Here is a 24,444-nt window from a genome sequence, read left to right as displayed (position 1 = left end):
TTCAAATGGCTCCTAGGAAGAAGCCTTTGTGTAATCCACTAACAAATTCATTACCAAAGTGTCATATTTCTCCTCTCATCAAGTGGGAGGGGAAAAGGAAAGGATTCAGGAGTAATGGGAAGGGGCAAAGTCTCTACAAAGCACAAAAAGCCAACAAAATCCAGTTGCAACCCTATTTGGACCAGGAGTCACTACTCACAGTCACTCATGCCCTCATCACCTCGAGGCTCGACTACTGTAACGCTCTCTACATGGGGCTACCTTTGAAAAGTGTTCGGAAGCTTCAGATCGTGCAGAATGCAGCTGCGAGAGCAATCATGGGCTTTCCCAAATATGCCCATGTTACTCCAACACTCCGCAGTCTGCATTGGTTGCCGATCAATTTCCGGTCACAATTCAAAGTGTTGGTTATGACCTATAAAGCCCTTCATGGCACCGGGCCAGAATATCTCAGGGACCGCCTTCTGCTACACGAATCCCAGCGACCAGTTAGGTCCCACAGAGTGGGTCTTCTCCGGGTCCCGTCAACCAAACAATGTCGCTTGGCAGGACCCAGAGGAAGAGCCTTCTCTGTGGCGGCCCCAACCCTCTGGAACCAACTCTACCCAGAGATTAGAATTGCCCCCACCCTCCTTGCCTTTCGTAAGCTGCTTAAAACCCACCTCTGCCGCCAGGCATGGGGGAACTAAGATACACTTTCCCCCTAGGCCTTCACAATTTTATGTATGGTATATTTGTATGTATGATTGGTTTTTATATAATGGGTTTTTAACTGTTTTTTTAGTATTGGATTTTGTTGTACTGCTGTTGTTAGCTGCCCCGAGTCTGCGGAGAGGGGCGGCATACAAATCCAAATAATAATAATAATAATAATAATAATAATAATAATAATAATAATAATAATAATAATAAAAAATCCACTAGACAAGATTTCTCTTGCCGTTACTGTGCCTTGATTAAACAACTTTAGACATCAACTGAGCAAAAGTACAACTCAATTTGCATATTGCACTCTTTTTGCACTGTGAAAAAAAATTACATTTTACATGATGAGCCTCTTTAATATGCAGGTCAATTATATTTCCAAAAAATATGCACTGTGGTTCACCGCTTTGAGACAGAAAACGATTAAAAATTAGCTTAAGGTCCTGTTTCGTATCATTGTCACTGTCATCGTTGCCTATTCCCAATTTTTTTTTTTCAAATCCTTGAGGAAGGCAGTAGGGGTGGGGATCCTTTTGCTACTCTCCCAGCTGTTGGGGTGTTTTTTAAGGTGGCCCATGCTTCTGCAAATGAAATATTGTGGCATTGCTCTTTAATTGTCAATTTATGGAACATATTGTTGTGCAGACAACCTTCATTATTTTTATTGAGGATATTCATGACATGCCAGATCAACTGATATAAACAAGGAAATATCTATTTTTCTGCATCTGTGTTTGTACCGTAATAATTCTTTTTGACATTGAGAAAGCAGAATGAGATTTCTACTGCACGGCCAAATCACAAATTTATGATCCATATTAAGTCTGCCTCTACGCCTCCATTCATGTCGACAGGGACAATAAAAATGTAAAGATGCCATGTTGATGGCACAGATTTTGAATTACTCTAGCACCACAGATAGATTGATTTTATTAGTCTTTAGTGTTCTATTATAGTGAAATACCCAAAGTTAAATACTATTAACAATCACAAGGGAATGTTTTCAAACACTTTGGACATCTGGTAGCTATGATTACATAGAGCAGTTTAAAACTTGGTCTTATCCATTTCTAGTGTTGGTTGATCATTTCAGAATTAATCAGAAATTTGTCATGCAGAATATATGACTGAGCATTTCAGTTGTTTCCAAAAATATATATCTTACCTTGGAGTATGTGGGAAAGAAGCTTATTAAAATGTCAGTCAGGAGAGACATAATTAACGAGAGGTTAAGTGGTTAGAAGTGGAACTTCAGCATCATCCGTAGTTCATGTTGTTCACATAAACAATATTGATTTGCGCAAAGTATGACAGCATTCCAACAATTTGCACACTCTGTATCAGCCTCATCATATTGTCTTTCTTGAGGCACAATTTGCAGCATTGCATTTTAATTTATTTAGCTACAGCTGAACAATGGGGACCAAATAGTTGGGTTTCTTTTTTAATGTGCAAACTTTTGAATTTTCTAGAACTTTTCATTAGGCTTGGGTTCTGGAGAATCCAAGTTCGATTTCTATATTTTGTTGTTTTACTTAGGCTCTCAAAAAGATACCAACCAGCTGTGGACCCTGGGATATTTTAGTTTTATGAATACATGTGTTCACGTTATTATGCATGAGATACACATATTTCTGTTATATTACAATGATCACTCTACATGTTCTGTGCAGACTTAAAATCCAATGTTCATTCAAATTCAGCTTTATAAAAAGACAGTATAGTATATGTATATTATAATTATTGTATTATTATATAATAATTTAATATAAAAGCATTATGCTATAATTATACTACAATTATTATATGTATAATATATAATTTCTATAGATGTGGAAGTAATTTCTTTTACGTATCATATGTAAAATTACATATACTATAATTATTATATTATAGAATATTATAATATGATATGATATAAAAGTATTATACTATAATTATACTATAATTATTGTGTATTATATGTGTAATATGTAATTTCTATAGGCTTGGAAGTGATTTCTTGAAGGGCTAAAATGAGCAGTGGACAAACCAAATGGATGCAGCTGGAATTTACTAAAACATCTGCTTTCTATCTTATTCTTACTCAATTAGCTGAAAGAGAGCTTGCCTTAATAAGTTATTTTAAACATGGATCAATTATTTAGTGATTAGGTGGCCAAGGAGTGAATGTGAATGTTCTGTCATTTGTTACATGATCTCTCCAGGGCTGCACAAATTCCCTGGCTTCCCTATATTTCAAATCAATCCTAAGGGAAGATATCAACAAGGAACCTTCTGATGGGACTTTTTTTTTTTTTTGGTCCCATATAAAATGTGTGGAGAGGATTTTGTCTTTGAGCCACTGTTGGAAAATTTCTCCCTTTCTTAAAGAAATCATGCATCCAAATTCTCTACCCACAAATACTATTGGACCATCTCAAAAAGTCATTTTTGCTCCATTGCAAAGCAGAGTGACTTATATTCATTCACACTGGTGCAAAACAGAGCAAAGCAAGCACTGCATTAATTCCCTGCTGTGGATTAGGAGTAGATGGCACACAAGTAAATATATAAGTGAAATAGGTTTGAGGTAGATTTTATAATCTTTCATAATTTTAAAATAATGTGATGAAATCAGACTGAAGATAGCTTATTGCCCAACTTCACTTTGCATAAGAACAGCTTTTGAAATTCCAAAAAAAAAAAAACCACCCCTTCAAGATCAGGGGAAGAGCAGGAAGCAAGGGAAAGAATGTTTAAGTGATATCTACATCGGGTCTTAGAGCAATTTGCATCCATATATATTGATTCCTGTTGAGCGCAGTAGCACTGTATCATAGAGTCCAATATGAACTTTCCCAAATCTTGTGCAGAGTCCCTCCACTCTCATTTCTGAGCTACATCTGCATTCATGCACTGCAGATGTTCTGTCTGACAGATCAATTATTATTATTGGAAAGCAAACCCAAGAGAAGTGAACCTAATTCAAGTCTAAAGCATTTTCAAGCTGACCGAGTATCCATGTACATAGCATAGATAAGACTCTGGGAAGCAGGGCAGCTAAAGGCATAAATCTTCACCAATTAGTTGTGTCTGGTTTTTCTCACTTCACTCACTGTTCAGAGCTAAACTATCTTCTGTAAGAATAGGAACAGAGATCCAGAAATTTAGGAACAGTTTCTCGAAGCACTATCTTTAAGATAAACGTTGCCTGCCATACCTCTTCTCTCAGCAGCCTGTCCTCTCTATATATAGATAGGGAGGGGCTAAATGTCCCATAGATATAATCAACATCTAGAACCCCTACTTGAGAGATATTCATGTCTGGCTCTCATCCTTCTGACCTTCACATATAAGAGAGGGTTCTCAAAGTCCCCATCGTCCTCTGACTCAGATAATACCCTAACTGGGATGGGATGGGGGTGGGGTTCTACAGTCTCTGGTGTTTCCCCAGCCTCCAATTCTCATTCACTCTTAGACTCAGATGGCAAGAACACTGGCCTGCGATGCCAATACTCCTCTGTCTCTTGGTCCTTGAAATCTGTGACCAGCTGAGCTGGACGTAGACCACTCACAACAGCATCTACAGAGGAACAAGTTGGAATGACTCATCTAGCATCCTTTAGGATATCCCTAGAGTCATAGAAGATACAGTAGAACATATACTAATAGAATAGGAAGGAACCTTGGAGGTCTTCTATCTAATCCCCTGCTCAAGCAGGAGACCCTATGTCATTTTAGACAATGGTTGTCCAGTCTCTTTTTGAAAGCCTCCAGGAATGGAGCATTCACAACTTCTGAAGGCAAACTGTTCCATTGGTTGATTGGTTTCACTGTTTGAAAAATTTCTCCTGAGTTCTAGATTGCTTCTCTCCTTGATTAATTTCCATCCATTGTTTCTTGTCTTGACTTTTTGGGCTTTGGAAAATAGTTTAATCACCTCATCTTTGTAGGAACCCCTCAGATCTTGGAACACTGGTATTATGTCTACCTTAGTTCCTGTAACCATTCTTCGTGTGCTTTAGCCTCCAGCCCCCTAATCATCCTTGTTGCTCTTCTCTGCACTCTTTCCAAAGTCTCAACCTCTTTTTTTATATTGTGGTGACCAGATTAGATGCAGTATTTTAAGTATAGTCCAAGTCAGTGGCCACATTGTTTTCATACTTGCATGATTTCTTCTAGTTCATGTCTTCAGAACAACTAGGGACCTAGGCCACAGAATGATTTATCTCAGGCTGCTTTCAGACAGATATTGCAATAAAAATCAACAGCCTGTATGTGTGTTTGTTCTAATTCTCATAATGTTTGGCTATTTACAGAAATCTTAAAAGAAGATTAAAGACATCCTGCAAGCTGAAAGTTCAGGCCCTGCCAGTTAGTATACAGAATACACTACATAGCCTTTCCAAGTTGCATAAAATAGAATGAATAAAGGGAGAAGGGAGAAGCATTTGCCCCCCAGAGGCGGAGTAAAGACGCTGAGACATATATTGTGGATTAACGGTCATTTATTAATTATCATAAATTTAAATGACTTTAAATAAATTTAAATACGTAACTTTGAATATTTAATTCAAAACAGACTAAGGACCTGCAGAGCCAAACCAACGGGGCGGAAATTCCTACCATAACATTCCTTGGCAACATTGGGCAATGAACTCCTTGCTGAACCAGGTGGAGGTACCACCTTCACCCGGATCAAACCACGCCCCACGTGTGGGAGGAATTCACCCTCCAATCCCCGGGGGAGATTGGATCCGGTGATTCCCATGGACATCCTCTCTCCAATCCCCGACGTTGCTCAAACCTCTAGTTCCTGGAGAGAGGCGGTCCATCACCCTTAAAGAATGCCCGAAAGGAGCATGCGCAGTTGCTTCTAATTGCCCATTTCCGCTCCCAACCTGCCAAACCCCAGTGACCAAAGTGAGGCCTATTTAAACAACTAAAAGCGCCGCACCCCCTAACCAATCCAGTCCGCACCGTCAGTGTGGAATAGGCGAAAAAACGGCCGCCTCTAAAGGGGAGGCCGCAAAAAATTCCTATTCGGCCCCAAAGGCGACCTCCTTAGGACACACTGTTGATAGCGGAGGGTGGGCGGGTGTTCGCTGTAAAAAGCAATGGGGGGTCCCTTCCAGATCGCCCTTTAAATAGGGCGATCGGGACCCGGCAGGGCAAGCCGGCAGCGCGCTCTCATTGGCGCGCTGCCAGAAGCCGAACTTCCGGGTTCCGAATGAACCCGGAAGTGCTGAGCTCTGAAAAGAGCTAGCTCAGCGTCGCCCCCCGCCCTGTAGGGAATTTCAGCCAGCAGCTTTAAAAAACTGCCGGCTGGGCATTTGCCCCCCAGAGGCGGAGTAAAGACGCTGAGACATATATTGTGGATTAACGGTCATTTATTAATTATCATAAATTTAAATGACTTTAAATAAATTTAAATACGTAACTTTGAATATTTAATTCAAACAGACTAAGGACCTGCAGAGCCAAACCAACAGGGCGGAAATTCCTACCATAACATTCCATGGCAACATTGGGCAATGAACTCCTTGCTGAACCAGGTGGAGGTACCACCTTCACCTGGATCAAACCACGCCCCACATGTGGGAGGAATTCACCCTCCAATCCCCGGGGGAGATTGGATCCGGTGATTCCCATGGACATCCTCTCTCCAATCCCCGACGTTGCTCAAACCTCTAGTTCCTGGAGAGAGGCGGTCCATCACCCTTAAAGAATGCCCGAAAGGAGCATGCGCAGTTGCTTCTAATTGCCCATTTCCGCCCCCAACCTGCCACGGAGGGGGGGACAGATCTCAATTTTGGCCCCCCCCGACCCCCACCCAGCCTCCTAAACTGGTTCCTGGAGGCGCCTCTGCAGGTCTGACAGGAAAATGGCATTCCCCTCATCTGAGAGGTGAACGCCGTCGGCCCGGTAGAGCCAGGGGGTTCCAAATTTTTTCAGGGGATGCTTCACTACACCCCCCCCAACTCCCCCACCACCCTTCCAATGGCCTGGTTGACCCTTAACCTGGCCTTGTTCACAGCTTTAGGTGAGATACCATTCCGCCAGACCAGTCTGGGGAGAATCTCAGACCACACTATGCGTGTGCCTGGATATGCAGTGGTGATGGCCTGCAGATCTTCGCGAGCCTGGATGCTCACCGCCAAGCCACTCAAAACACAGAGGTCATTGCGCCCGAGGTGGATCACCAGCAACTCGGGGGCTCTCCCGGACCAACACTGCTCAGAAAACAGGGGGCAGAGCCCCTCCCAGCGCATTCCCCTGCGGCCCATCCAGACGACGTCCCTCCTGGTGCCCAGGGAAAGCTGCGATCCGACAGGAGACTTCGAAGCAAAACAGCCGGCCCAAAAGCCAAACCACGGGCCGGAAAAACAGCAACGGCTAAAACAACAAACCAAACAATTAAAACGGCCAATACCCGGGTCCCTATCGGGGAAGCCTACGACTGGTATGGCCAAGCCTGCCTGTAACCCTAGCTAGCCCTGAACTCCAAAATTCCTTACCTGTCCTGCGGTATGCAGCCCGGGTGCTTGGAGCTATTGACGGCCCAATGGCCCGATCTGCCTCCTGCCTCCCTGGTTCTGTAGCCCTGCCAGGCTCCCTAAGATCCCTACAAATTCCTGCTGCCTCCCATTCGGCTGGCCATGGTGAATGGCGCCACCTTCCTCCTAGCATCACCCCAAAGCCAAGGAAATCCGAGGCATCGGAGTGCAATGGCAAGTCTGCTTGGAGAAGCAAATCTTGCTGCCAGAAGGAAATCCCGTTAAATCAGGCCAGGAATGTCTGCCATACCCGCAAGTCTTCTCTGGCCCCTGCATTGAGCTGCACATGATGATGGGGCGAGCTTAATCCCTGCATGGAGGAATACAGTCTGCATAAAAACGCCCTACCGGGAGCAATTACCCGGCATGCGAAGTTAAGCAGCCCTGTGAGCTCCGGAAGCTGTTAGAGGGTTACCTTTTTACGGGGTGAATAGGCCGACATTCCCCTAGGGCTTTCTTGGGCACCACCCGGGGGGGGGGGGACCCTCCTATTAGGCACATGGGGGTGGGGAAGGGGCCCAGGACCCTTCCTTTGTCTACCTCTTTCTTAATCCTCCTCCATTAAATGACCGCTATCGGTCCGCTGACCCGACCCGCTCTTACGGGTCGCCTGAAACCATAGGTCGGGCACTTCCCGATCCCAGGGGAGAGAAGGGTCAAAAGCCACCCTCATCCCGAATGCCTCATCGTAGTTCTGCCAGGCATTCCCCTTGACCTCGAAGTATGCCATGGCAATGAGGTCGATGTATTTAAGTAGCGCCGTAGCCCTACCCGGTTCCTTTTGTATTATAACGGTGGCATAGGTCAAAAAGGCGTACAGCCAAGACCTGAAACTTCTGGGGACCTTGACCTTTTTGGCCCGATCGGTCCGAGCTTCCTCATCCCTCTCCTTCTTGGGAACCTCCCTATTTAACAGGGTATAGAGGTCGATATATTCTCCCCTCCAAATCTTATCCCTAATCGAGGGGTGCAAATGATATCCCAAGGGGGTTGATGGAAGGCCTACAGGCACCGCCCCCATGGCAGCAGCCATGGGGTCGGTCGAGGTGGCCACACTGTTACTGGCCGTCCCTGCCACAGAAAAGGCCGCCGTGAGGGAAGAAAAACCGGGCACTGTCACCGCCCCAGCTACCCCAACAGGAGCTACCTGGGGCCCTCCACTGCCAGTCATGTTGAGCGATGACCCGGTTAGCCCCGAAGATCCGAGCAATGGTTGGAGCCACTGTGTATTAGAAATACTACCCTGGCTCCCCCCCGCGGTGGACCCCGTGTTCACCATTGGCACCCCGGCCGGGACCAAAGCCGGTTGCACGGTCGCACCCCAAACTTGGGAGCATACCGTAGGCGTGCTGAACCCCAAAGGGGGAGCCATGCCGGCTGGCCCCGCCGGGGGGGTTACGGTGGATAACCCCCGTACAACCGGTGTGGGTGCAATGGATACTGACTCACCCCTGCCATCCAATGGGGCCCCAAGGGCCCCGGCCACTGTACTGGCATCCTGTACCCTCAGGTCGCTTTGGTCCGGAGCTGGATCTTGCGCATCCCCGCTGGCAGGAGGGGCTCCCAACGCTGCCGAGGGCCTGGATCCGCTGTGTGCCCCGAAGGCGGCTTCCCAGCGGGCGTCCATCCGGTCCAGGCGATCTAGTAAAGCAGAAAAAGATTGAGCCGAGATAATGGGTTCAGGGCCTGGGGTGGCATGGCGGACAGAAGAGGGTTGCGCACGAGGGGTAGGAACTATCTCCCCCGCCTCCCTAGCCCGTAATGAAGGGACCCTCGCCCTCTGAGGGCGAGGACCCAGGTGGCCCTGGGTAGGGGCACGCCTCTTGGGAGCCATGCAGACAATCCCTCTAAAATCCCAGGGGTAAAGTTAAGATCGTAGGCCCAAACCAGGCCTGCTCGCCCCCAGCCACCCGGAAGGGAGGTCTTGGGGTTCAGGAAACCCTGGGACACTGTTAACAGGGAAAAAACCTGGATGCCCCCACAACCCAGGCCAAGACACCCGAACGGGGGGGCCCCTGGGACCAGCTCGCACCACTAGGTGCAGTACTTGATCCCACTACCCTGCACTAAGGCCACCCTTGCTTCGAAGTGCCCAAATCCCTTTGTCCCAAAACAAGAGGCTTATCTTACTTTAGCCCTTACCAGCCCACCTTAGTAAAACAACACCCCCCCTGTGGAGAATTTGGGGGGGGCAGGGGGGGTAAACGGTGTGTGTGTGCGTGTGGGGGGGGATTAAACTCCCCTTAAGTGGGGGGGAGAGAGGCCTGCCCGCTAACCCCCAATGCAAGCAAAATCCCGTTCCTAAAATGACATTTATTTTTATTTTCTATTTTTACAAAATTAAATTAATTTAGCTGAGCTAATCAATTAAAGACTGAATTAAATATTAATTATTAATTAAATATTAATTAAATAATTAAGTAATCGAGAATTAACTCCACAAAATGTCCCAAATTAATATTAATATTAAATATTAATTAAATTAAATATTAATTAAATAATTAATCAATTAACTAAATCAGGAGGGGATTGGGAAGGTGATGTGTGTGTGTGGGGGGGGTGTTTAAACTCCCCCTAAGGGGAGAGGCGATGTTGCTAATCCCCGACGCAAACAAATTTCAATCCTTGAAATTGGACTGCATGCTTTTGCCAGGCTGTAAAGAGTCCCGAACATGTTTGTAGTGGCGTCACATTTTCTATAGCTTCCTCTTCTGCTTGTTTTGCATTGTCACTGCAAATTTTGATGTGTTCTCTCATTTTCTTCCTTAGAGATGCCTGCTGCGCTTCCATATTTTTCCCAGCAAAGGTAAACAAACTGGAGGCTAACGGGAAGGTAGGTGGTTAGCTAGGCTGTAAAAGCTTTTAGATGGCTATGTGTAACAAAAAAAATTCCTACACCCCACCCCCAATTTACTATTTTTTAAAAGCAAAAAAAAAAGTTTCTTACCCAATTGAAGGAACAACGCAGGCAGATTCAATTGCTCTCCAAGGAGATAGATTATACAGTTGCTCTCCACGGAGATGGATTGCAGGCTGCAATCCAGACACAGAAAGGGCAGGTGTTTTGACCAGTGGCTCAGTATTTGGTCCGAAGAGCAAAGGTAAGCAAGCTGAAGGCTGGAGGGAAGGTAAGTAGTTATTCTAGGCCAGTGATGGTGAACCTTTTTTGCTTGGGTGCCAAAAGGGCGTGCACACATGTGATGGTGTGATAGCATGTGCCCACACCCATAATACAATGGCCTCCCCTCGTGTATGTGCACATAACCCACACATGCGCACACTGTTTCCAGTTGGCCTGTTGGGTTGTTTTTCTCCATCCACAAGCTCTGGAGGCTTTCCTGAAGCCTGGGGAGGGTGAAAAACAGCCCAATGTGTGAAAACAGCCTCTCCCATGACCTCCAGAAGGCACGCTGGAGTTGACATAGGGCAAAGCCTCGAGTGCCTTCAGATATGGTTCCGCGTACCCTCTGCGGCACCCGTGCCATAGGCTCACCATCACTGATCTAGGCTGCAAAAGCTTTTAGATAGCTGTGTCTAATTTTTAAAAAATCCTAAAAAACACTCAAGGGAAAAACCCCCAAATTACTATTTTTTTAAAGCAAAAAAAAAAAGAAGTTACTTACCCAATTGAAGGAACAAGGCAGGGGGATTCAATTCCTCTCCCAGGAGATGGATTGCAGGCTGCAATACGGACAAAGCAAGGCAGGTGTTGCAACCAGCAGCTCAGGATTCGGTCCGAAGAGCCAAGCTCAGCAAGGTGGAGACTGGGGGGAAGTTGGGTGGTTATCTAGGCTGCAAAAGCTTTGAGATATCTATGTTTAATTTTAAAAAAACCAAAGGGAAAAAAACCCAATTTACTAATTTTCTAAAGCAAAAAAAAAAGTTTCTTACCTAAATTGAAGGAAAGAGCTGTCCAGGCGAGGCGAGACATTGGCAAAGTGACTACCTTTGCCTGTGTGGCAAAGAGGAACAACTTACATAGGTTGGAGGTAGGGTAGGTGGACTGTAAGCACAGACTGAATAGTGGCAAAACTGGGGATTTAAAAAGGAAAAGGGGTGAGTGGGAAAAGGGGAGAGCGGGTGATTGGGTGGACATGGACAGGAGGGGCATGGGAACCAGACCCGTTCGTGGATGTGGGCAGCCAGCTATCACTACTTTTACAGTGAACCACTGGGGCCAGCCCCTACAGGTACATCCAAACTGGGAGCATTTCACCCCTAGTTCATGGGCAGAAGGCACTTCCTCCTCCTCTTCAGTAACCAGCTGGCAGCTGCGTTTCCCACCTGAACCTTCAGGGCTGCTCTGCTCCAGCTGTTGTTTCATCCAAATCACCTCTTGGCAGGCTGCTCAGAGCCACTGACCAACTCACCTCCAGAAGTGGCTGGGTCCGGTTCCTCCTCCTCCAAGCTGACTTCTGCAGAGGAATCTGAGGAAGTATCGGGCTAAGGATCAAAGGCTTTATTAGTAGTATCACCTTGCTATTTCTGGAGCTATATGTATTTGCTTTCCGCTCTTCCTAGGTAGCATATTGGACACCTTCTTATCTGAGGAGCTCATCTTCTGGCATTGTTTTGATACTTTTCCTGGAGTTTTCTTACTAAGGATATTGGAGAGGGTTGCCATTTCCTTCTCCAGTGGACCACATTGTGCCAGCATCCTCCAGTATGACCTGTCTGACTTGGGTGGCCCTGCACAGCATAGCTCATTGCTTCATTAAGCTTCGCAAGGCAAGGCATTGATCCGTGAAGAGGGTAAAATACATTCCTCTAATTCCTGAAGGAGGCGCTCCAGGCTGTCCACAGTGTCCTCCTCCAGGCTGGTGATGTCCTCTAGAGTGTCTCCCTCTGGAGAATCCTGTGAACCACAATGATCACATTTTCCATTAAAGACACCAGTCCCTGCTGCTTTGGGCAAAGGAACCAGTGGCACTAGTGGCCTAAATACCTTCTCCCAAGGGCCAGGTGTCCCCTTGATCCGCTGCCCCGAACGCTCCAGCACATCTTGTTCAGGTTAGGAGAACTAACTAGGGGAACTCTATCCCTCCCTAACTGAGAAGACTTTGGCTTTCTTATCCATGGAATGGAAGATTCCTCCTCCAGGAAGGAATCCAGGGAGGCCAGATCACCCAGGCTGCTGCTGCTCCCAGAGCCCATCTGGACTGATAGCAAATCCTGCAAATGAAGATACAGAGGCTAAATCCTAAGCTTTCTGTGTCCCAATAAGATTGCTAAAAGATAGAGTGCATCAGCCCTATGGGCCAACAGCAAGTGAGCCTTTGCAAGCATTAAGCTTAAGATATCTATCATAATTTCTCCCCCTCCCACCGAGAGTCAAGGCATCACCCTAACCCTAATGAGTCTTTGGAGAGGGGCGGCATACAAATCTAATAAATAATAATAATAATAATAATAATAATAATAATAATAATAATAATAATAATAAACCCTAACCATCCGCCCCCCTGCCAAAGCTTTCTTACCTCTGAGGGATTTTTCTCCCTCTTTGGAGAGAACTCTTCCTCCACTGGTTGGTCCTGCCATTCCTGAAATACAAACGCACAGATTCCATCTGTTGGCATATTCAGAAATGCACAAAGACATGATTTATTTTTCTTTTCCCATAGGGAGGAACTGTCCAGGCCTTACCAACTCAGTGGAGGAGATCTCAAAAATTGGGGAAAGCTGCGGCTTCCAGTGTTTTGTTTTTTTTTCTCTCTGGGGGGAGAAAACAAAGGGGCCAAAGATCAAAACCAGCCATTGCCCATTTTGCAAAAGTGGCCATGTGGAGGCTCCAAGAATCCTTCCAGCTGGCCTGCCAAGGGGTTTGGCCTGCCAGTGGGACTGCCTTGCGTCATCCATCCTTTGGCACAAGCAGAAGCAAAAACAGAGATGCCTCCCCTCTGCAATTTTTTTCACTCTGGGAGATGTTACCTACCCTGAACGACAGGCACTTTGTCCCTCCTGAAACTCTGATGGATCCTGAAATGAGAATTCAAATATTCTATCTAGTGGCATATTAACCAATCCACAGAGACAGGACTTCCGCCATTCTGCCGCTCCAAGTCTCCGGAGAGGGGTGGCATACACATCTAATAAATTAAATTAAATTAATTACTGTGGGAGGGGGTGGTCTGGCCTTACCCATTCAGTGTACATCTCCCAAATCGTAGAGAGCCGCAGCGTCCATTTCAATGGCATTTCCATTCTGGGGAGAGAACCAATCCACAGAGACAGGATTTCTGCCATTACAGTGGGGAGGGGGTGGTCTGGCCTTACCAGTTCTATAGTGGACTCTACAATAACAGTGAGCCCTGGAGTCCATCTTGGAGGAATCTCCATCCTGAGGAGAGAACGAAGATATCTCCCCTCTGCAAGTTTTTTAACCTGGGAGATGTTACCTACTCTGAACACTGGCCACTTTCCCCCTCTGATGGCTCCTGAAATGAGAATGCAAATATTATATTTCTTGGCATAATTTCTTGGCAGGATATCTGCCACTACAGTGGGGAGGGGGGTTTACCAGTGGCCTTACCAGTTCTGTAGTGGACTCCAAAATAGGGGAGAGCCCTGGAGTCCATCTTGTGGGGATCTCCATCCTGGGGAGAGAACGAAGGGCCTGAGTCATTCTTCTGTTGGCCAAAGTAGAGGCAGAGGGTAGAGATGCCTCCCCTCTTGCAAACTTTATTCCTAGCCGCCTTCTTGGGGGCTTCAGAGTCCCTCAGCTGAGAACACTCAGCCCATGAAAGTCAGATCCCTGCCAGCCTTGAAGGGATTTTGGGTCCTGGCTGCCCCAGCCATCAATACCTGCAAGTAAAAAAATCCAAGGAGCTCTTCTTCAGTTTTCTAGGCTGGCCAAGTTCCCCCCAGTGGGAATTACACTCTTCCTCCACCCAGTAGAGAAGAATGACCACCCACTGGCCATGTTGCAGAAGCAAGGGAAGATTTTCTACCCTCAGACACATATGTCTCCGCTCCTCCTCCATTTCTCCTCACATCCTGATCAAAAGAAGGTGGCATGTCAAAAACATCCATCTCTAACTGAGCCTCTCCTTTCTCAGCCCAACCAGTCAGCCTACCCATCTTTTTGCCCCTGAAGGCCCCTCTGGACAGAAAGCCATTTTGGGGAGAGGCTCTTACAGACTCTGCAGTCCATCAGTGGTGCCCCACCATGCCCAGAGTTTAAGGAGAAGGGGGAGGTGGTACCTGTCAAAAATCCCAGGAAGGTCTTCAATATTTCTCCAATGCACTGCTTAGGAGAGCCCAACATGGGATATACTTCAGTCTTATTGGTAGGGACCGAGTTTTAAATTTAAATATTTGATTAGATAACACTCCCTAGCTGCCTAGGAAGTCAGTTTTTTAAAACTCAGTCATAGTGTAGGGACACAATTTCTTTTCTCCTCGCAACTTGAGTTATTATATGTTGGACTCTCCTTATATTAAATTCAATTATACACTCAGGTAAGTTTATGGCTGGTTCCCCAGTATGCCGCCAAGAACCACCTAATGCCTTCTGCCTTGGGGTCACTTTTTTCAGTGGACACTACCCCATTAAATGAGCCTTAATCACCTTCCATAAAAAAATGGGATGTTTACCCTTAGAGGACAAATTCCCAGCCAAGGCTCCCTTGCTGCATATGAGCCTCTGTTCTCAGTGGACATTGCTTGTGTACTTACAAGCAGCTTTTTTTGTAGCAGTTGTGAAGGTCAGCCACTCCCCTGACATAATCAGCCACCTGTCATTGCCAGACCGACTCTCAACTGATTTGAAGCAGTGAGCAATTTATGGCTGCCATTTTGGATGACTCTTGACTTGTTGCTAGGCAAATAGCACCTTCACATGCTTCTTACCAAGCCTAGCATTTGAGCCTGCCCTCTTGGCACTGTTCTGCCACCAAAGCATTCCTGCTTAAACCAGAATTTTACAACTGGGATATGTCTGACAATAAAGAACAGCCATCAGAGGAGGAATCTACCACGATTCCTGCCTCTGTGAAGTCTAAGGACAAGGCCCAATCATCCAAGTCTAAGAAGGCCTCTCAGTCTTCAGTAACTTTGAAGGAGGCAGGAAAAATAATAAAAGCATTAGAGAAACAAATGGAACAAGCCCCAAAACGGGCTATGCTTCCACCTTATCAATTACCTTAGGTCTTACTCATCAAGTGATGATGTCTCCTCTGCCCCCACCCCCACCTCCATCTCTGCCTCCTCAAGAATCTTCAGGCACAGCCACAAATAGAGGCTGGTCTCCTGACCATTCAGTTTCCTCCAGCTTCATTGCCTCAAGCGCCCTTAAATCAGGACATCACAAGCAATCTGAATCCCTTGCCACACGGCGACCAATAGGCTTGTCCCAGCTGCCACCTTTACCCCCACTGCAGCTGGCCTTTGTCAAGTAGATACATGGCACCAACATTCCCCTTCATTTTAGGATATGATAGTTAATGCCTGTTCCCTGGGCATTGCAACCGGGATGCAACAATGCCCAGCCTCCACCACCACCCTGTCTCTTGGAGCCTGCCAGAGATCTTTGGAGAGCCATCTGCTCTCCTCACATCACGAGTGGCCATTTTGAATGAGGCTGTATGACTGACGGCCATTTTGAATACATTAACTCCCCTGTCATGGGGCTGGTGGCCATTTTAAATGCACCAGGAAGTCATGATGGCCATTTTGGAAGTGGTAATAAAGGCAACAGGCATTTCGAGGGCCTCTCTAGGCTGAGGGCAGTCATTTTGGATGCACTTGTATGGGTGGGTGGCCATATTGGCAGCCATTTTGGATGCACTTATGTGAGTGCCATTATAAATGCACCTCACTTATAACCACGGTCATTTTAAGTGTGTTATTTTATTATTTTTTTTAAAAGACAAGGGGAAATGAAAAATAATAATAAAATAAAACTGCAAAAATAAGGAGAAATTAGAAATTAGTATTGCTCTGTGTGTATTATGTATTGTATTATAGTTACTGTGTAATATTAATGATATAGTATATCCTGTAAATAATGCCTTTACTATATGTTGGTCTGTATTGTTGACTGAACAACCACCACTGCCACATATACTCTGTTTCAAATACAGTGATCCCTCGATTAGCACGGTCTCGATTAGTGCGAAACGCTACAACACGGTTTTTCACAAAATATTAATTAAAAAATACTCCACGGTTTTTTTGCTATACCACGGTTTTTCCCACCCGATGACGTCATACGTCATCACCAAGAGTCACTTCTCTGTCTCTTTCTCTTTCTTTCCTGTCACTATGCTTCAATCATTTTCTCATTTCTCTTTTTTTCTCCCCTTTTTTCTATCATTTCTCTCTCTCTTTCTTCCTCTCTCACACTCTCTTCCTCCCTTCTCTCTCCCCCCCCTCCACTTGCCCACGAGAAGAAAAAAAGCAACCTCTGCCGGGCAGCTCCCCTTGTGCCCCCGCTTTGTGCCTGCCTCTTTTGGGGATTTTTTTTTCTTTTCTTTTTTGCGCTGGCGGCGGGAGCTGTTCGGGAGGGCTCTGCCGGGAAGGCCTCTCAGCTGCAGAGCCGAATGGGGGCGGAGGCAACAGCGGAGCCCGGCGCTGGGGCCATGCGAGGCTGTTCATCCAGGGGGGCGTGGACTGGCAAGTCGCCCTCCTTTCTCTCTCTTTCTCTCTCTTATACCACACCGGTAACAGGGAGAGAAAGAGAGAGAGCGGAGGGCACCTTGCCGGTCCACGCCCCCCTAGATGAGCGGCTCCGCATGGCCCCAGCGCCGCCCAGGCAAAGGGGAAACCCCAAGATCGCTTGCCGCTTGCCGCTTGCCGTATTGCAGCGAAGGAGGCGAAGCAAGGCTCCAAGCTGCAATACGGCAAGCGGCAAGCGATCTTGGGGTTTCCCCTTTGCCTGGGCGGCGGGAAGACCAAGGGAAGGTTCCTTCAGCCGCCCAACACCTGATCCGCTCCGCAGCGCGGCAGCAGCGAGGAGCCGAAGATGGGGTATCCCCTTTGCCTTTACCCCATCTTCGGCTCCTCGCTGCTTCCGCGCTGCGGAGCAGATCAGCTGTTGGGCGGCTGAAGGAACCTTCCCTTGGTCTTCCCCGCCGCCCACACGCAAACTCCACCATCTGCGCATGTGCGGCCATGAAAAAAATGGCGCGCATGCGTAGATGGTGTTTTTTACTTCCGCACCACTATAATGCGGAAATCGATTAGCGCGGGAGGTCTTGGAACGTAACCCCCGCGCTAATCGAGAGATCACTGTACAGTATTTTTATCATTGAGTATAAGCCCAGTGTGGATTGTTGACACTGACAACCTTGCTCCCTTGGCAACCAGGTAAACAATGGCCGTTGTCTATACCTACACAAGGAGGGCAGCTCACCTGGGTCTAGGAGTGGCCGTTGGCTGATTCTCTTGGTGGCCTTTGTGTTAAATACTCTGTTTATGTCTGTGGAAACTGTTACCAGGGAAAGTATGCTAATAGCTTGCGCCTGATTGGTTAAGGCGCTGACAGCTCGTTTTGAGCGGGAAGAAAAACTGTATAAATAGAGCCGGTTTTCTGTGCCCAGCTAAGACGCGTTCCAGCTGATAGTCACTTATAAAAAGAGCTTAATAAAGAACCGTCTCGTAGCTGCTGTCTCAAGACTCTTCACCTGGCGACGACGGAAGAACGAGCCTTCGCTTGCCGCAATGGATTCCCTGCCGGTCGGAAGAGCTCCGGAATACTTCAACCCGGAGAAGTCTACCTGGGACGCCTACCTCGCGAAATTCGACGTCTTCCTCGAGGCTGCCGGCATGAGGGACGCCGATAACGACCGGAAGAGAGCAATTTTTTAAAATTACTGTGGCTCGGAGATGTTCGATCTCGCCCAGACTTTAACCGACCCGGCACCGGCGAATTCAATCTCCTGGGATTCCCTGAAAACGAAGCTGTCCGCCCATTTCCAACCAACGAAGCCGGCGATCGTCTACAGGTACCAATTTTCAAGAATGGGCCAGCTGGAAGCAGAAAGCATCAACCAATACGCTACGCGCCTAAGAACCGTGCTGTTAAAATGCCGCTTCGAAAACCCGGAAGCACGCCTAATCGACGCTCTCATCTTCGGAATGAGGAATTCGACTGTCAGAAACAAACTCCTGACCGAAGAGGAACCTTCACTTCAACAAGTCATCAAATTAGCTCAAACCGCGGAAGTGGCTGAAGCAGCGGCGAAAGAGCTGAAACATAACGACAAGCAAGAAGTCGTGGCTCACATCTCTTCTCCAATGCAACACGCCGATTCTTCAATTGAAATCAACCCGTCTACGAGCTCCGAAAGTGACTGCCGTTTCATCCGGCAAGACCTTCATCGCTCTATGAGGCAACCTCACCAGACGCTTCCTTGCTCTGGCTGCCGAGGCAACCATTCCCGCCACCGTTGCCCTTTCCGCGATGCCAATTGCCACCGTTGTGGCCGCCGTGGGCACATCGCTGAAGCATGCAGAGCCTCCCTGCCGGAGGAAGCTTTCTCAACTCAAAGGGCGCCGCGTTTCCAAACTCAACCGCGCGAAAACAGGGGATTCAAACCTTCCGGCCGCATCAATCACTCCAACGTTAACCGTGACTACTTAAGAGGTAACCGGGACATTTCCATTAATAACACTGTAACTGCCAACAAATCCAAAATTAACATTTCCTTACTTTTTAATTCTCAACCATGCCAGATGGAACTGGACACTGGTTCTAGCTATAGTATTATGCCCTGGTCAAAAGTCAAACTGTATATGCCACATGTTAACAAAACTGATTTAATGTATTCTAATGTAATAATTAAGGATTTTCAAGGGGGATTAATACCTGTCCTGGGGATGTTAACTGTTACAATTGTTCACAAAAGTTTTAAAGCTAATCTTCCTTTGTTAGTAGTATCAGGACCAACTCACTCACTTTTAGGATTAGAGTGGATGGCTCCCCTTGGTATAGAGGTCTCAGGCATTCATAAATTATCACATATTGTTATTCCTGATTTCGTCAGGGAATTTCCTGACGTCTTTAGTCCTACTCTGGGGTCATATAAAGGGCCCCCAATTTCATTCTCCATTGACCCTAGTGTGCCTCCTATCCGCCTCAAACCACGAAGAGTTCCCTTGCCTTTGCTCCCTAAACTAGATGTAGAACTGGATAAACTCATCCATCAGGGCATTTTAGTCCCAGTAGATCAAGCTCCCTGGGAAACCCCAATTGTAACTCCTCTTAAACAGGACGGCTCCTTGCGAGTCTGCGCAGACTACAAATCAACCTTGAATAGAGCCTTGAAACATCATCCCTACCCAATACCTGTTGTACAACACTTACTCCACTCTCTAGCGGAGGGAAAATTATTCGCAAAAATCGACCTCGCTCAGGCATACCAACAACTCCCTGTAGACGAACCAACCTCGTTAGCCCAAACGATTGTTACCCATAGGGGAGCTTTCAGATGCACCCGATTACAGTTTGGGGTCAGTGTAGCCCCAGGAATTTTTCAGAGCTTCATGGAGCGGTTATTAACAGGAATCAAGGGAACCATGCCCTACTTTGATGATATTCTAATTTCAGGGAGGGATCAAACCCAGCTAAAGTCAACAATAAGGGAAGTTCTAACAAGGCTACAAGACAAGGGGCTTAAGGTTAAACCAGGTAAATGCGTTTGGGGGACAAGAAGTGTCCAATTTTTAGGTTATACAATAGATGGCGAAGGAATCCATCCCACCAATGATAAGGTCAAGGCAATACAAGAGGCCCCAGAGCCCAAAAATAAGGCGGAATTGCAGGCTTTCTTAGGCCTACTTAATTTCTACTCTGTTTTTTTGAGACAGAAGGCCACAGCAGCAGAACCAGTACACCGGCTGCTTCAGAAAGAAGTTCCATGGAGTTGGGGGAGAATTGAAAGCGAAGCTTTTTCTCGAATAAAAAACCTCTTAACGTCCAAAAGCGTAGTGGTACAGTACAGTACGTTACTCCCCTTACGTCTCACATGCGATGCTTCTCCCTATGGGGTGGGTAGTGTTTTAGCTCATGTGCTGCCTAACGGCACAGAGGCCCCTATAGCATTTTTCTCAAAAACGCTATCCAGCACAGAAAGGAACTATAGTCAACTTGACAAGGAGGCTTTAGCATTGGTAGCGGGAGTTAAAAAGTTCCATAATTACAATTTTGGTAGACATTTTGAATTGGTTACCGATCATAAACCATTGTTAGGACTCCTAGCCCCAGACAAACCAACTCCACCCTTCATGTCTCCACAGTTAATTAGATGGGCCATTTTTTTGTCTGGGTACAATTATACCTTTACTCACAGGGGAGGGGCAACCATAAACCATGCGGATAGCCTTAGCAGATGCCCTATTCCTGAGCTAGTACAAGACCCTACCCCTTCTGCAGACGTCTTACTGATTGAATTAGAAGATAACCCCCTGACAACTGCCAAGGAAGTGGCAGAACATACCAAACAAGACTCAATTCTCATGAAAGTTGTTAATTGTGTTCTAAGGGGATGGAATACCAACTGTAATGGGAAAGACATTTCTGAATTTAAGAGTAAGAGATTGGAACTATCTTTTGTTAAAGGTTGCCTATTGTGGGGAGACCGGGTAGTAATTCCCGAAACTTTGAGGCCAAAAGTGTTAAATATGTTGCATGTAGGTCATCCAGGCATAGTAAGGATGAAGGGGTTGGCGAGGGGTCATCTTTGGTGGCCAGGACTTGATACTGAAATTGAGAGGTGGGTGGCAAGGTGCGACCCCTGTCAAGAGTCAAGGCCAAAACCCCCTAAAACCACTCCTATGGATTGGGACCAACCAAAAGGGCCATGGTCCCGAATTCACATAGATTTCGCTGGTCCCATTGAATCAAAGTATTTCTTAATAGTGGTTGACGCATATTCTAAATGGGTTGAGATCATTGTTATGCATAATATTACCACATGTGCAACCATTCGAGCCTTGCGCCATCTCTTTACCACACATGGCTGTCCAGATGTATTGGTATCTGACAATGGGCCCCAACTGACTGCCAGACAATTTGAACTATTCCTAGACCAATTAGGAATTAGGCACGCCCTCATCTCTCCTTTTTCGCCTTGGGCGAACGGATTGGCTGAGAGATATGTTCGTGTTGCCAAGGAGGCATTAAAAAGGGCTGGCCCTGGGCAGGTGCAAGAGCATTTAGATGAATTCTTATTGGCACAACACATAACTCCAAATGCCACAACCCACAGAAGCCCTGCAGAAATTCTTATGGGCAGGAAACTCAGGTCAACTTTAGATAGATTATACCCTATGTTTTGTACAAGTAATTACATGCCTGGAAATGCTGAGAGACATATGTTTATAGGGCAATTTGTATTTGCAAGGAATTTTGATAAAGGCCTTAAATGGCTTAAGGGTACCGTGTTACAGCAAAAAGCACCAAAATCTTATGTAATATTGTTAAGCGATGGCCGAGTATGGACTAGGCACATCGATCATCTAAGGAAATGCCCTGAACCCGAGCCTAGTGTACACTCCGAAAATCCAATTGTAACCGACGCAGCGCCAGCCAAAATGGAATTAGATTTGGACTCACCGCCTCGAAGCTGCTCGGCCAGCGCCACGGAACCATCTTCGTCAGCAGAGGTCGGTGATGTGCCAGCCTGCTCGACTCTGGGGGCCGGAGCTAAGCCGGGGCCCTTAGAAGCCAGAGGAGGAACCGACGGACCGACCTCCTCTTCTGCCAACAGCAAAGAACCAACTGAACTGCACAGGTCAGCCAGGAACATACAAAGACCGCACCGATTGGCTGACTACATCACATGGCTCTCTGAGTAATCTGTATTTGTTTTTTTTATCTAAAAAGGGAGGGGTGTTAAATACTCTGTTTATGTCTGTGGAAACTGTTACCAGGGAAAGTATGCTAATAGCTTGCGCCTGATTGGTTAAGGCGCTGACAGCTCGTTTTGAGCGGGAAGAAAAACTGTATAAATAGAGCCGGTTTTCTGTGCCCAGCTGAGACGCGTTCCAGCTGATAGTCACTTGTAAAAAGAGCTTAATAAAGAACCGTCTCGTAGCTGCTGTCTCAAGACTCTTCACTTTGGCTTCTGCGTTTCCTGTGGGAAGTTGTCTGTTCCTGAACAGAGAAGCCCCATCATTGTGGAACAAACCACAGAGGGAATCATGGCATCCTAGGGCGGAAGTGACTTTTAGTTCAACTCTCTTCCTTCACTTATTTTATAAATTATGGTGGCTGCATATTCCTACCTCTATGGTTACATGATCACATTTGGATGCCCGGCAATTGCCTTACATTTGTCACTGTTTGCAGCATCCTGGAATTCATGCAATGCCTCAACATAGGACTGCAGCAACTTTAAACTGTAATTCAGGCCTCAATTGGAGTGTTAAGTTGAAGACTTAACACTCCAATTGATAATGTGACTTTACATTCATTTAACAACCGTGTTAATAACTTATCACCTACAGTTAACAACAATGGCAAAAAGGTAGTAAAATGGGGCAAAACTCACTTAACAAATGTCTTACTTAGCAACCAAAGGTTTGAGAATTCCGGTCCTAAGTCGAGACTCACCTTTATAACTCTATTAGCTTTCCTAGGGCTAAAGATTCCAGGCTTTCCTCCCTTCTGTCCTTCCGCTCCCAGCTCCCAAATTTCTAATTTCTCTTCCCTCCAAGAATATAAACCAGAAGGAGGAACTCTGTGTTACTGTCCTTTGATTGGTGGTTCTAAGATCCAATCAGCACTCACTGAATTTGTGGGCAATAGAAAATGGCCTTTCCCAACACAAGGCCTCAAAATCAGGCCTGAGATGAGAGATGCTGTGATGTGGTCCATGCTGTCCTCCTGTAGTTCCAATGTTTTCAATGGCTTGCATCAGGGGTTTGTTCCAATTTCCCTCGCTGCCGGTTCGCTCCCTCTCGTGCCATATGGGTGTGCCTTGTCAGAGTGTGCGTGCTTTGTGGGCACACTTGCACAGAAACAAAAAAATCCCCTCCCCAAAAACCGAAAAAAAGGATGGTGTCGCATGTTCATGCTGGAACTCAGCTTCTGCGCATGCTCAGAAGGGAAAACAAATTTTAAAATTGGAGGGGCGGTTTTCAAAAAACAATTTTAAAAAAGATGATGGAGCTCACAGACCGGCACTGACCGATCCAATTTTGTGACATTATTATCCAAACTAGGAGGAACCCATCTCTGGTTTGTACACTTTTTGTAGTGAAGACAGATACACAAACACAAAAGCCCATAAATAACTATGAATAGGTTTATGATGGTGACAAAATACCAGGGCAAAAAAAAAGGCAAGCCAACAGGAAGGAATGGTTACATCGGATATTTGTCATTTGGGAGCAAATTTTATTTATTTAGCCTGCCCTATGGCATATACATGGACTAGCAATATACATTAAAATATAACACAAATATGTTAGATCTATGTTCAAATACCAATGTCTTAGGCCATTTAACCATTGAAGTAAAGCATCATTTATATTTTTAAAATTAGATACTATATATGGCCTTAGTTTACAGCTGGTCATGATTTGATCCATAATTCGATGTAGAACCTGCAGTTTGTGTGGGTTTAAACACCTTTTTGCTCTTTCTGAATTCTAATGCTAATCCCTGACTAAATTGCTCTGGCACATATTTTTTCCTCATCCTGTTGTGTTTCCTTTTCTTTTCTGCTTTGCTCCTAAATAATGGCAGGCCTTCACATTTTGTTCCACTGGCCAATAATAGGCCAAACTTTTACATTTGCTGCTTAACGTTAAATCACAGTTGAACTAGTTTCAGTTTGAGAAGTTTGTCATGTACTACTGAATCAAAGACTTTACAAAAGTCTATAAAATTGTGTCTATTTTTTTTTACCCTGATCAAGTTGAGTGGTCCATATATTTTTGCAATGTAAGAGTTGCAGATTATGGGATGTTTTTTTCCTGAAATCAAATTGTTTGTTGGAGAGTAGGTTGTTAGTTTCTAAGTGGAATGTAATGGATTGGTTTATGATTGATTCCATGACTTTACAAGTGACGCAACCCAAAGAGATTGGTCTGTAATTTTCAACGTTACTTGGATATCCTTTTTTGAAGATTGGGATAACCGTGGCTAGTGACCATAGGTTGGGTAAGGAGCTAGTCCTGAAGGATTTTTTAAAAATTATGCTTAGAGGTTCAGCCAAGGTTGTGGAGAGCTTTTTAAAGAAGTATGCACATA

The 24,444-nt window shown here is 45.9% G+C and overlaps 1 protein-coding gene and 2 long non-coding RNA genes across 5 annotated transcripts; 1 reads left to right on the top strand and 2 right to left on the bottom strand.

The window, feature by feature from the left end:
• Nucleotides 1-9,696: 9,696 nt before the first annotated feature.
• On the bottom strand, nucleotides 9,697-13,099 carry LOC139158886 (uncharacterized). Of its 2 annotated transcripts, XR_011557761.1 has the most exons (9): nucleotides 12,891-13,099; nucleotides 12,725-12,787; nucleotides 12,190-12,416; nucleotides 11,824-12,099; nucleotides 11,615-11,671; nucleotides 11,136-11,276; nucleotides 10,868-11,008; nucleotides 10,192-10,361; nucleotides 9,697-10,066 (listed from the first exon to the last, which is right to left on the bottom strand). It is a non-coding gene; the product is annotated as an uncharacterized lncRNA (long non-coding RNA). The 2 variants fall into 2 exon arrangements; XR_011557760.1 differs by having other exon boundaries at nucleotides 11,615-12,099.
• An 80-nt stretch (nucleotides 13,100-13,179) lies between these two features.
• On the bottom strand, nucleotides 13,180-13,522 carry LOC139158885 (uncharacterized). The gene is made up of 2 exons (XR_011557759.1): nucleotides 13,386-13,522; nucleotides 13,180-13,223 (listed from the first exon to the last, which is right to left on the bottom strand). It is a non-coding gene; the product is annotated as an uncharacterized lncRNA (long non-coding RNA).
• A 4,283-nt stretch (nucleotides 13,523-17,805) lies between these two features.
• Nucleotides 17,806-22,281, top strand: LOC139158884 (uncharacterized). Of its 2 annotated transcripts, none has more exons than XM_070736224.1 (2): nucleotides 17,806-18,831; nucleotides 20,055-22,281. In XM_070736224.1, the coding sequence occupies exons 1-2, from the start codon at nucleotides 18,072-18,074 to the stop codon at nucleotides 20,123-20,125; spliced, it is 831 nt and encodes a 276-aa protein (XP_070592325.1). In that variant the 5' UTR covers nucleotides 17,806-18,071; the 3' UTR covers nucleotides 20,126-22,281. The 2 variants fall into 2 exon arrangements, with proteins under 2 accessions (XP_070592325.1, XP_070592324.1); XM_070736223.1 differs by having other exon boundaries at nucleotides 20,051-22,281.
• The last annotated feature ends 2,163 nt before the right edge of the window (nucleotides 22,282-24,444 follow it).

This window comes from Erythrolamprus reginae, chromosome 2 (assembly GCF_031021105.1).
Source record: "Erythrolamprus reginae isolate rEryReg1 chromosome 2, rEryReg1.hap1, whole genome shotgun sequence".
In the NCBI taxonomy this organism is placed as follows: Eukaryota; Metazoa; Chordata; class Lepidosauria; order Squamata; family Dipsadidae; genus Erythrolamprus; species Erythrolamprus reginae.
The sequence above is the reverse complement of the archived record's forward strand: the minus strand, read 5'-3'. Positions and strand labels throughout refer to the sequence as shown.

Excerpts from the sequence above, each read along its gene's own strand:
- LOC139158884 (XM_070736223.1), top strand. The coding sequence starts at position 18,072 with ATGTTCGATCTCGCCCAGACTTTAACCGACCCGGCACCGGCGAATTCA. Across the intron at positions 18,832-20,050 it reads TAACCGTGACTACTTAAGAG|ACAGAAGGCCACAGCAGCAG; the intron begins GTAACCGGGACA and ends TGTTTTTTTGAG.